The sequence below is a fragment of the Arachis duranensis genome, chromosome 5 (genome assembly GCF_000817695.3).
Source record: "Arachis duranensis cultivar V14167 chromosome 5, aradu.V14167.gnm2.J7QH, whole genome shotgun sequence".
Lineage (NCBI taxonomy): Eukaryota > Viridiplantae > Streptophyta > Magnoliopsida > Fabales > Fabaceae > Arachis > Arachis duranensis.
Genome location: NC_029776.3, coordinates 106261930 through 106273902, shown reverse-complemented (window position 1 = coordinate 106273902; position 11973 = coordinate 106261930). Strand labels below are relative to the sequence as shown.

The window sequence follows — 11973 nt, the reverse complement described above, 5'->3', positions numbered from 1 at the left end:
TGAGCGAGATCCGTGTGTATCTTTCGAAACCTTAATTTTCACTAATCACTGAGGATCAAAAGCTAAAATCCTGTTAACCAATCATTATAATATAATTTTTAATTTTGTTAGTAATAGTATTCTTTTTGACCTTACACTTTTTTCATTTTTCTATTTTTTCCAACAACCATAAGACGCGGTCCAATGATCCTCAATATAAGTATATAAGTCCCTCTCCCTCTCACTAGGGTTCCACAAGCATTTTGAATTTCTCTCTCTCTTTTCTCTGATTTTATCTATTTGTGGCAAAATCTCCAAACTTTTGGTTGCATTCTCATTCCATTGTCCAATTTCTTCGTGGGTTTCAACCAAATTTCTGTTTCTTTTTTCTTTTTCAATTATTGGTGTTCCCAAATTGTAATGGCTAATGGGAAACCTCTGTTTTCAAATTGAAATGATGAACCTTTTCAACATTTTCAATTCAATTTAAGATTTTGGCAATTGAGTCAGAGTCTTACATATAAAAAGAGGTCTTGTTTTTTTTTTTTTTTCTGTTTTGTTTTAAAGAGGGAATGTCTGCAATGATGGATGATCAAGGTTCCTCTGTTATGTTTATCCGTGGAAACCAAGTTCACTCCATGGATGGTTCAAGCTTGGAGCTCGAGTTAGAAACCTTCCAGAGACAAGTCACGTTGCGGTTCCTTGAGCTGGCCGCAGTTGGAAATGATGATTTGCTTTCACTCGCATGGATGAGGAAGCTCCTTGATATCTTCATCTTATGCCAAGACGAATTGAGGATGATTTTCTTCAATCACAGGGCTCAGGTCATGAAGCCCCCAATGGACCGAATTGTTTCTGATTTCTTTGAACGCTGCGTGAAGGCCCTTGATCTCTGCAACGCCGTCCGTGACGGAATTGAACAGATTAAGCAGTGTCAGAGGCTGTTAGAGATTGTTCTATGTGCATTGGATCAAAAGAGGATCATTGGTGAGGGCCAATGCCGCCGTGCCAAGAAGGCTCTCGCTGATTTGGCTAATTGTATGTTTGATGATAAGGAATCTAGTGCTTACATGGCTCTTAGGAATAGATCCTTTGGTAGAAACACTACCATTAAGGATTTGTATCAAATTCACAATCAAAATAGTAACTACCAACACCGATCAGTGGGCCATTTTCGATCGCTCTCATGGAGCGTTTCGAGGAATTGGTCTGCTGCTAAGCAGCTCCAAGCAATTGGGAACAGCTTGTGCCCCCCTAAGAGTAATGATCTTGTGGCCACTAATGGCCTTGCTATGCCGGTTTATACGATGAGCTCGGTCCTGTTGTTTGTAATGTGGGCTCTTGTGGCTGCAATTCCATGCCAGGATCGCAGATTGCAGCTCCACATTTTGATTCCGAGACAGTTTCCTTGGTCTGCGCCGTTGCTGTCGCTCCATGAGAGGATCATGGAGGATTCCAAGAAGAAGGAGAGGAAGAATGCTTGTGGCTTGCTGAGGGAGATTCAACAGATTGAGAAATGTGCTAGGGTGATAAATGAGTTGGTTGACACTTTGCAGTTTCCATTAGCTGAGGAGAAAGGAGAGGAGGTTAGACAAAGAGTGCAAGATCTTTCACATGTTCTTGAGGCCCTCAAGGATGGATTAGACCCGTTGGAACGCCAAGTAAGGGAGGTGTTCCATGTAATTGTGCGCGGCCGAGTAGGGACTTGACTCTCTTTTCTCTTATTAGGCCAACAAGCTATGCTGAATAAAATCATCATTTGGGTTAGTTTGTTGATGTTTAACATAATGTCATAAAATAACCTGATTTTACTGAAAAGTTGTGAAGAAGTAAGAGGTGGATAGAGAAGATTGTATAGGCCATATATTTGAATTGATGATCACAATGACATTGTGGTAAGGGGGAGGTTTATTGTATCTATAAACCATCTAAACTGTATAGAGTTTAAGACATTTTAAAGTTGACCTTCATGGTCTGCGTTGCTTGTTTTTCCTCCCCTGTCTTTTTTGGTTTGTAATGCTGCTGTTGTATAATCTATTTTTCTACAAATATTACAAGGCTTGGTAAATACATAACACCAAAAGAACAAGTTGTAGCATTTCCAAGCATTTTTGTGCAGATAAACAATCTTCCTCATGCTCTTATTTGTACAATTTGCTTGAGTTCAAAATTGGTGTGCAATGTGAACTTCAATTTGATCTGAGTATTAGTTAAAGTAACATAAGATATTTTATCATAGCATAAAAGGAAAAATAAATTTAATTTTTGTTACCTTCTTTTAGTTCTTCTGCGATGCACAAACATAAATACCAAAGACACAAGAAGGGCTGATCCTGCTATGAACAAAGGAACGAATAGTTTCTTTGTCCTTTTTGTTTTGTCATTGTTTCCTCCACTTACATCTTTCTCTTCACATTCTCTTTGCTTCTCTACCTCTATTATGTCACACTCTTCGTGACCTTCATCTGTTGTGTCTTCTTTAACCTGAGAGTTCTCAGGGCCCATGCTTGACCATAATAATTCAGGAGGCTCTTTTCTTTTGATTTCCTTTGCCAGAGGTGGTGTTTCATCTCTTTGTGGTTTATCCATTCCTTTCTTTGAAATCATTTCAATTTTTGTTGGAGGTTTCTGCATTGTTTCTGCAACTTGTTTGAATCCGTTGACCTTCTCAAACTCTGGGGTTATGTCCATTATTATTGGCTTCTTATCTATAGCAGTTTGAATTGGTTTTACCTTCTCTCTTTTGCGAAGTTGTTTGGGATCCTCTTCAGGTTCTCCTCTCTTTTCAAAATTTTGCACTCCCCTTTCTTCATGAACAATTTTTTCTGATAAGTCTTGTTTCCTCAGCAACTCTTCATCTATATCCTTTGTTATTTGATATCCTTTCTTATCAGGGTTGCCGGTGGAAATCTTGGGACATTTGGTTCCCTCCTGATTATCTTCGAAGCCTTGATTTTCTGGGATATGTGCTTGAAAAGATTCAACTCGTTCATCTTCCGAGGGATCCACCAACTCAACTGACTTTCTGTAGGTTGTGTCAGTGTTTTTCTTTAGTAATTCATCAATAGCATTTTCTGGTGTTCTGTCTTCTTCACCTGTGGATTGCTGACTTAATGTTGTGCCTTCTGTGCCATAGTCATGTTGCTTTTTGCCTGTTGTTGATTCTTGCACATACTCTTTTATTTTTGGTGATTTCCATTCAATAATTTGCTCTTTCAATTTGGGAGGTTCTGCTTCATTCTCAGCAGTTTCTGATTTTCTCTGATGCTCCTTCACTTGTGTTCTTTTTCTTAACTCTTTGGCATATTTAACTTCATCATTTTCTTCAGAAATGGTCTTTTTAATTTCTTCCCTGTTCCCAAGCTTCTTATCTTCAAGGTTTTGAACCAAGCATTTCTCTGTTTCATGTGTTGCTTCCAAATCTTTTTCGGTTTCCTTCCTTCCAGTTGTTGAGCTTGATGCATATTGTTCTTTGGCTTCGGGCATCTTTCTCCCTATGATCTCTGCTGCTCCAATTCCTTTGCAAACATCTTGTTGATCTTTGTCATCAAATTTACTTTTGGATTGCTCAATTTCTTGCATTATCTCCTCATTTTTTTCTCCCTTTTGAAATTCGTCTTTTCTAGTCTCCTGCTCGCTTTTCTTTAGGAGTTCTTCTAGAGGAACTTCTGGCTTCAAAACTTCCCTATGCTTGGATTCTTGCTCCTTCCTTCCGATTGAATTTCGCAAATCATTTGTATGATATTCCTTTTGTGATTTTGGAGATGGTTCATGTTTCTTTTTGCAGTCTTCTTGTAATGTACATTCTTCAACCTCAAATTGTTGAGTTGTTGGAAACCTTGGCTTAGCCATTTGATCTTCTATGGCTGCAGCTGCTTCAGTTCTTTCTTTCTTATAAGTGCACTGATCTGCACTTTCTGCTTCTTTTGCTTTTTTTGGCTTTACGATATCTTGGTTCACACTTTGATTTCTTGATTCACAAGCTTCCTTCCTTTGATTTTCTTGAGATAACAGCTCAGTGTCATGTTTCTTTTCACTCCCTTGTTCAGTCTTTTTAACTCCCATATTTAATACTTTCGCATCTCTTTCATCAGTTCCTACAAGAAATGCTTTTGGATTTTTTTCCTTGGCTACTTCTTGAAAAGTCTTGGTTATTCTTTCACTATCTGACTCTTGAGTTGTCTCTTTTTCTGTGGACTCAACATTTGGTCCTTCCCTTCCATTCTTCTGCAGAGGAAATTCTCTTGCTGTTATGCTTGCTTCAAATCTTTCCTCGCTCATCGCATCATGTAGACTTTGTTGATCTTTTTCTTCAGATTGAATCTTGGATTCCTTTGTTATATTTTCCCTCAGATCCCCACTGGCTTCAACTTGTGTCTTTTCATGTTTCTCCCCTGTTTCTTTCTCCACAAATTGTTGTATTGTTGCACCCTTATTGTTGACATCTTTAGGTTCCTCCATCTTTTCCCCACTCTGCTGTTTGATGAACTCTTCTTTTGCTTCCTTTGCTTCTTCAATTGTTGCCATGCTTAGTTCAAGCATTCGCTTATTCATTTCCAGCACACATTGTTGATCTTTTTCCTTAATTTGAATCTCAGGCTCTTTTGTTCCTTTCATAGTTGTTTCATCTTGTATCTTTTCATGTTTCTCTCCTTTCACCTTCTTCATAGGCAGCTCAAGTTTCGCACCATCTTCGGCATCTTCTGTCTCCCCCACCTTTGCCTCACGCTTCTGCTTGACCAGCTCTTCTTTTACTTCTGCTGCATCTTTTATTTCAGCCATGCTTGCTTCAAAGCCTCCTTTACCCCTCGATTCTTGTAGAATTTGTTCACTTTCCTTAGTTTGAATATCAGGATCATCTATTTCTTGCTGAAATGTATCCCTTGTCAAGTCTCTCCTTAAACCTTCATTTGCTTCAGCTTCAATCTTTCCATTTTTCTCTCCATTCACTTTCTTAACAGACTCTTCAATTTTCGCACCCTCTTCTTTGAAATGTTTAGTTTTCCCTCCCTCCGGAAGCTCTTGTGTTTCGCTTCCATGTAGTCCTCCTTCATGAGTATTCTCTTTCACACTTGGTTGATCTCTTGACTTCATTTTTGGCACTCTAACTTGTTCATTTCTGTCCCTACTTATGTCTTCCTCAACAACCTTATTTGCTTCAAACTTCATCCTTATAGATCCCTCTTCTTTCAATTTCACTACACCACCATATCCAGGTTTTTCATTCTCTCCTAGGGCCATTGCCTCTGCCACCTTCTTGGGAACCTTTTCCTGCATTGCATCGAATACTCCTTCGACAACAATGTCCGGCAGATATGATCGATCTTTGACCTTTCTTTTATTGTCAGACTCCTCATCTTCCTTTCTTGAGGTCTCATTTAAGGTATTTTCCTCAATACTCCTGTTAGCTTTCTCTGTTCTCTGTTCACATTCATCATCACCATCGTCGACAGTTTCATTCTTAGGCCTTTTCATGTCCTTCTTGATGGTCTCTTCAAAACTTTCAGTTTTGTCCAGTTCTGATGTTCTTGTTTCTTCAAATCTTTCCATACTAATAACTTCCTCAACACCTTCAGTTTCAGACTTAAGTTCTTCAAATTCTTTCTCTAACCTCTCTCCATGCTTGTCCTGAGAAAATCCATTGGCCTTATCAAGCATCTTTTCAACATCAGCTTCTTTCATTTGTTGAACCGCAGACTCTTCAGAAAATTCTTGACTTGAATCTCCTATGCTCTGTGGAATATGATCTCCTACATTTTGCTCAGGCTCCAATGTCTTGATGGCTTCACATTCTGATTTTTTGCTCTTTTCTCTCACACTTTCTTCATCATGGTTTGCATCCACAACGTTCTGTGGGATACTTGCACCTACATTTTGCTCTGAATCTGATTCCTTCATTGCTTCATGTTCTATCTTTTTGGATAACACTTCTTCCTTCTCCATAACACTTTCACTGTCCTCCATTTCTTGAACTTCAGGTTCTCTGAATCCCCTTTCACTTGTCTCCCCAGTGCTATTGAAAATGTGATCAGCTTCACTTTTCTCTAATTCTGATCTCTCTCCATCAGATTCATCTTCCTTGACCTCTTCAATCCTAGCCCCACAAATCCCTTTCAAGGATTTCGGCATTACAATCTTCAATATTGATTCCTCTTCATCAAACTTCGCTTTGATCCGATCCAAAACCACCCCTTCAGGAATTTTGAAGGCCTTATTGAACTGTGTAATCTCAACATCTTTCTTGAGCATTACCCACCCCATCATCATCATTTCCTGAATTGGCTTCTCTCCACTAATTGATATCTTACTACCATCTTCACTAATCTTTATGTCAATATTATTCCTCGTATAACCTGTGTTTTAATTGATGCTTCTCAATTCAAATAGTACATTACATACAGAATGAAATGGCAAGAAACTAAATAAACAAAAAGAAAGATTATGAAATCTTTTGGACTAACCTTTAAGATGAGCAATGAGGATGAACATGGTGTTTGTTTCTCTAGACTCGAAAACCGGTCCAGTTCGATCCTTGGCTAACTGATACTGAGAGATGGAGGTAATGTCATCTCTTGTTTTAGTGATTTTGAGTCCTAATTCAAGCTCCATATTTGTTGCTGCTATAATATTTTCTTACAAGGGCATGCATAAGATTGAATATTTAAACCAGAAATAGAAGAAATGATACTTCTATTGTGTAGTTAGTATTAATACATGGGAAAAGTATATATTCTTTTCTTGCACCTACAATGCATCAAGGAAAAGCCTAACATTACATGATTCTGATATGATTAAAGTTGAACCATTTTACTTTTATTTTATTGAGTAAAGTGAAAACTAATTTGGTAGCTTCTGTTTTATGTGTATCTTCCAATATAATCATTTAATTAATTAGTATACCACCCTCTGGTTTTCTATTCTCAATTACAAATGTATTTGCCGACATGAATGGAATTTGGAAAAAGCAATGATATCTATCATACATCACCATATGTCTCCTATATATATAGTTTCAACTAAAAGACAAAATCATACTATTTTACACAATTAGAATTTTGGCATATTTATAGCATATTCTTATTTATAGTGGTACATGGATGCATATGAAATAGGAACTAGTGTAGTAGTAAAGTTCATGTAACACTACATTGAAACTAAGTTTCATAACTAACTTTCCATTTATAACCAACCAAACAGTCCTCCATTTACGGATAGGTTTAACATATAGATCAGATCAAATCAAGAACATGCATTATTAGCCTTTATCAATTATATTGCATGTGCTGATGTGCCGCCATGTGTATGTAATGCATATGTGATTGTTAGATTGAGGCATTGTGATTCATATGATCTTCAATGCACATGAAGAATTGCAGATTTCAGTTATTTTCAATAAGAATTTGCCGTTACTACTTACTTTGTACGATTTAAAAAGATATTTAGTTAAGAAGACAAGTGAATTAATCACTCAATCAACTTAAATTAGTTTTTATAGTCTGTATTTATATATTTTATTTGTAATTATAATTCTAAACTAAGAGACATAGATCTATTTACTTCTTTTGAATTTTAGCCATCATTTCCAAATTTGTTATCATGAATTTGATTAATTTTTAAACCTCTATATATATATGTTATAAATTGTTGAAAAAACAATCATGTTTTATACAAAAAATGAAGAATAATTTAAATTCAGTCTATTTCTACATGGGCAAAAACTTAAATTTAGTTAATTTAGTGTAAGAAAAACTGAATAACTAATTTTCAAACTTTTGATAGTGTACATTTTGATTATACGTGCTGGTGGTGTTAAAAGTTTTTCAAAATGCTGAGTTAGGTGATTTTTGACTCTGTTTTACTTAACTCAAAAAGGCATATCTGATATGTAGATTGCTCTGGAAGAATCTTCAGCCAACAAATGAAAAGAAAGCCTCTTGATTCCTCAACAAACTGAGGTATATTGTAAAATACCAGATGCTTAAATCATAATTTGTTATTTATTGATTTATTAAGTTTGCATAACATGGCATCTTGTAGATTATTGCCTCATCGATAATCAATCGCTGTCCTCATCGTTCCGAAATTCAGAGTATTGTTCTTTACGACACTGAGAGTATGTGGTTAAACAACAATACAGCATGATTCTTATTTTAAATCTAATACTCTGTTTAGCAACGATACTAAATTTTAGGGATAACTAGAGGAAACTCTATCTGCTCATTCAAATGTTCCAGTTTTTTACATTCATAGTTGAAAGGGAAATCATACTTTAATGCAAAAGCAAAATAAAACAAAATTCTCTAGTAGCTTCTTCCAGAAGAACTTGCCAACACTTTATTTACAACATAATTAAGTGTCTCTGTTGAGTCATTCGCTCCTAGTTCTCTTTTCTTGTTTGACATCGTTCTTCTGATTCTGACGGCCTATAAAAAAAGATAAGCACCGATTAGACATGAAAAAAGAAATAACTTAAAACCCCTCACCACAAGAATAGGCTTCAGGAAGCAAGACAGTGATCAGTTATTCCATAAGCATTGATAAATGCAAACAGCCAAAACCTGCATCTGATTGCAACTTGATTTATAATGCATCTTGCTAGGTATTTTTAATTAATCACAAAGCAATGAAGACTATGAGGAATAACATAGTACAAACCTTAGAAGAATAGTTACATACCATTTTTCTTCTTCTTATCCTTATCCTTAATCTCACTGGGGACTGGCACGAGACTCTCTGTGTATACAATGTAGCTTGTTCTGGACGACATAGATATCGGACGAGCTTTAACATGTGCCAGATGATGATCGTAAGAAATTCTGTGTTGGAGGAGCTCTCCTCTGACATTATATTTGGCCAACCTTAAGTAGGGATCTATAGGTAACAGAACAGAATCTTGTGCAACAATGTCACTACCATTGGATAAGCATAGAGGCGCAACATCTCCACGAGGAATCTGATAGAAAGTCCAAGATGAATGCACTTTGTATTCTTTCATCACCCATATGTTAGTTTTTTTGGGATCATTAGAATACAAGGCCAGGCACCCTCCTAGTAGGACGAGATGAGTGCCAAAGATATAACCCATCACTTGTTCAGGCATAGATATGATTGAGAAACTTCTTTCCTTCAAATCAAATATAAGAATACTATAAAATCTAAAAGACGCCCAATGAATAGCGCCATTCAAGAAGAACCCACGAGATTGCCAGTTGCTAGTACCCAAGGGTTTGGAGAGTGCAAAATCAAGATTAGTCCATGAATTGGTTCTCAAAGACAAGCAATCAAAGTGCTCTTGGTCATTCTTATCCTGAGAAGCTACAACAACTAAGTAGTCATCCTGTAAAGCATCATAACCAAATCCATACAAACGCGCAATATCGGGAAACATAAAGTACTTGCGACGACTACGAGAAACAATGTGAGAGTAGGAAACTTTTTTGCTGGATCCAATTAGTGGGTTCCATACGATTAAAAAATGCGGGGCACGGTGTAAGAGAACAAGCCCTCTGCAGGAGCACATAACTTTAAAATCAAAAGGTGTGTTCATCTTGAAAGGGAGAGATACCTCTTTTACTGCAGTGTGGCGGTGAAATACTGCCTCAATGTCAACGGAAAAGGCATTGGAGTAGTCATATATGAAGAGGCATACATGGGTGGGTGCGGCAGAGAGGTGAAGATGCGATTTTGCAAAATCGGGATCGGAAATGAGAGTGTTCCAAAGCTTCGAAACGCACTTGAGGCGACCGAGATCTTTGACAGGAACCCTAAGTAGGATTCTGTGAATCAGCTCAAGAGGGAGAATGTCGTGAATGCTCTTGCTCTTGTGATTCTCATTCTGCTGTTGCTTCTTGTTCATGGTCGATTGCTGTTTTGGTTTGTTCCATGTGTGCTTCCGCTTCTTCTTATCCATGCTTGGAAATTGAAATGAAATGCATTGCGTTGAGAAGTGAAAACAGAGGACCCAGGGAACGCAAGAAGTATTTTTTTATTTTTTAAAAAGTTATTTAACATTTAGATCATATTTAGGGCAAATTACTTAAATAAAACGGACGAGAGAAAGTGTTACGTAAATACAACATTCTAAAAAATTAGATGCAAATGCAACAAATTTACAAATTCAATTATATGTAATTCGGACACTCTAACGCGAAATCTGAATACACGTACTCCGCTGTACACTGTAGGGTATCATGATTTATTTAGTACACCAACTCCTTCATAATTTGTTATAGGGTCTCGCGGAATACACTTTGGGCCTATCTGTTCATGAACCGTTACAAGATGTAGCAATTTATGTATTTGTAGCTTCTGAACGTAATCCGCGACAGGGTCTAGCGGATTACGTGTAATCGAAAACCAAGTTAAGGTGTCGCGAATTACATGTAATTAATTTTGTTATATTTGCGTCTGATTTTTTATAGTTTAGAAATTTTGTTGCATTTTTTAGAATATTGTATTTGCGTAACACTTTCTCCTATTTATTTTATTTATGTAAATTGTCTTTATATTTAATTTTTTTAAATATTAAAAGTATTTTTAATTTTATTTGGTTAAAAAATAATTTTTTAATTAAGTAACATAAAAGACATATTTAAAAAATAAAACTTGTATGGTTTTTTATTCTTAAAAACTTCTAAACTATATTCATAATTATACAAAGACAAGACATTCTTATTGCAATTACATATAACTAAAAAAAATTACAATTGTGATGGGAATAGGAAAAGAAAAAATTTTAGAATTAAAATAAAACTCATAATTGACTATAAACAATAAAAAAGTAATGCTCTAAAATTAATCTAAACAGAAAAAAAATGTACTTAAAAAATATGCTACTAAATAAAATTGAGCCTTAAAAAATATTTTTGCTTTGATGCTAAAGGGGAAAATCTTGAGAGAATATATAGTAAAAAAATTGGTAAAATAAAAAAATAAAAAATTTATTATTATTAAATTTATACTTTTTATTATACGTGAATTTTATTATTTTAATTTAAAGATAGTTAAACATTTAGTTCTTTACTTTGTCCATTAAAAAAAGCTCATAATTAACCATAAAAAATTAAAAAATAAAACTCTAAAATTAAATATGATGGGAGAAAAAAATATACTTGAAAGACGAGCTACTAGTGGAATTTAGGATTAAAAAAGTGTTTTTAACCTAAACAAGAGTAAATGTGGAGAGAAATTAGGATTAAAAAAAGTATTTTTATAACTATCAAAATTATTTATTTGGTTCCATCTCTTTTGTTAAGTCATTAGAAAATTTTTAATAATAATTTTTTAAATAGAAATAAATTTTCTCAATTTTTTAAATTATTTTGTCAATGATAATTTTTTATTATTTAATATTTTTTTATATTTTTTTATCCTACTTAAAAATATATGATTACTGTTAGAGATCATATTTTACAAAAGAATTAAAGAAAAAAAATTGAGAGAATAAGAATTAATCCATTCCCTTCTCAAATACATACAACACAATTATCAATTTATGATTACAAAAATGGTGGGCTCATTGTTAAAGGTATTGTTATCCCGGATGCAGAACCAATGCTAATTTCATTGCAATCTAATCAAGTAAAATTTGACATGAATATAATAGTGTTTCGGATTGCAAGTATCTAATTTTGTTTCCAATAGTAACAGCTACTCCAAAAATACCATGTTGTCCCACTAATTTTCTCTTGACTTCTGCATTGACAGGCTGTTTATGTTACCAAATTGTATGGTCATTTTGACTTTAATTCTTTAATCATGAGGTTTTGATAGCAGCAGAAAAAGACCTTAAAATGTAAATATAAGAAAGCATACGTTCCAGGCAAATTCCATTTCCATTTCCATTTGTTGACTTGGTGGAACGCGTTAAGCGAAGAAAAAGAGATGCAATTATAATGAAAACATAGGTGGGTACAGAACCAAACTAGTGATTATTTGATAAGTATCTGTATATATTTTTTCTTTTTTGGTATTTAAGTATCTGTATATTTCCCC

At 35.0% G+C, this 11973-nt stretch overlaps 3 protein-coding genes across 4 annotated transcripts; 1 reads left to right on the top strand and 2 right to left on the bottom strand.

Annotated features, from left to right (window-relative positions):
• The first annotated feature begins 238 nt into the window (after positions 1 to 238).
• LOC107491618 (protein ROH1) lies at positions 239 to 1971 on the top strand. Its single transcript, XM_016112501.3, has one exon. It carries the CDS (start codon positions 552 to 554, stop codon positions 1686 to 1688), a length of 1137 nt encoding a protein of 378 aa, XP_015967987.1. The 5' UTR covers positions 239 to 551; the 3' UTR covers positions 1689 to 1971.
• Positions 1972 to 2247: 276 nt separating this feature from the next.
• LOC110281425 (uncharacterized) lies at positions 2248 to 6917 on the bottom strand. The gene is made up of 2 exons (XM_021143602.2): positions 6441 to 6917; positions 2248 to 6332 (listed from the first exon to the last, which is right to left on the bottom strand). Exons 1-2 carry the CDS (start codon positions 6586 to 6588, stop codon positions 2248 to 2250), a joined length of 4233 nt encoding a protein of 1410 aa, XP_020999261.2. The 5' UTR covers positions 6589 to 6917.
• A 1247-nt stretch (positions 6918 to 8164) lies between these two features.
• Positions 8165 to 9930, bottom strand: LOC107491617 (F-box protein CPR1-like). Of its 2 annotated transcripts, XM_052261387.1 has the most exons (3): positions 9545 to 9930; positions 8656 to 9316; positions 8165 to 8402 (listed from the first exon to the last, which is right to left on the bottom strand). In XM_052261387.1, the coding sequence occupies exons 1-3, from the start codon at positions 9887 to 9889 to the stop codon at positions 8347 to 8349; spliced, it is 1062 nt and encodes a 353-aa protein (XP_052117347.1). In that variant the 5' UTR covers positions 9890 to 9930; the 3' UTR covers positions 8165 to 8346. The 2 variants fall into 2 exon arrangements, with proteins under 2 accessions (XP_052117347.1, XP_015967986.2); XM_016112500.3 differs by having other exon boundaries at positions 8656 to 9930.
• Positions 9931 to 11973: the final 2043 nt, after the last annotated feature.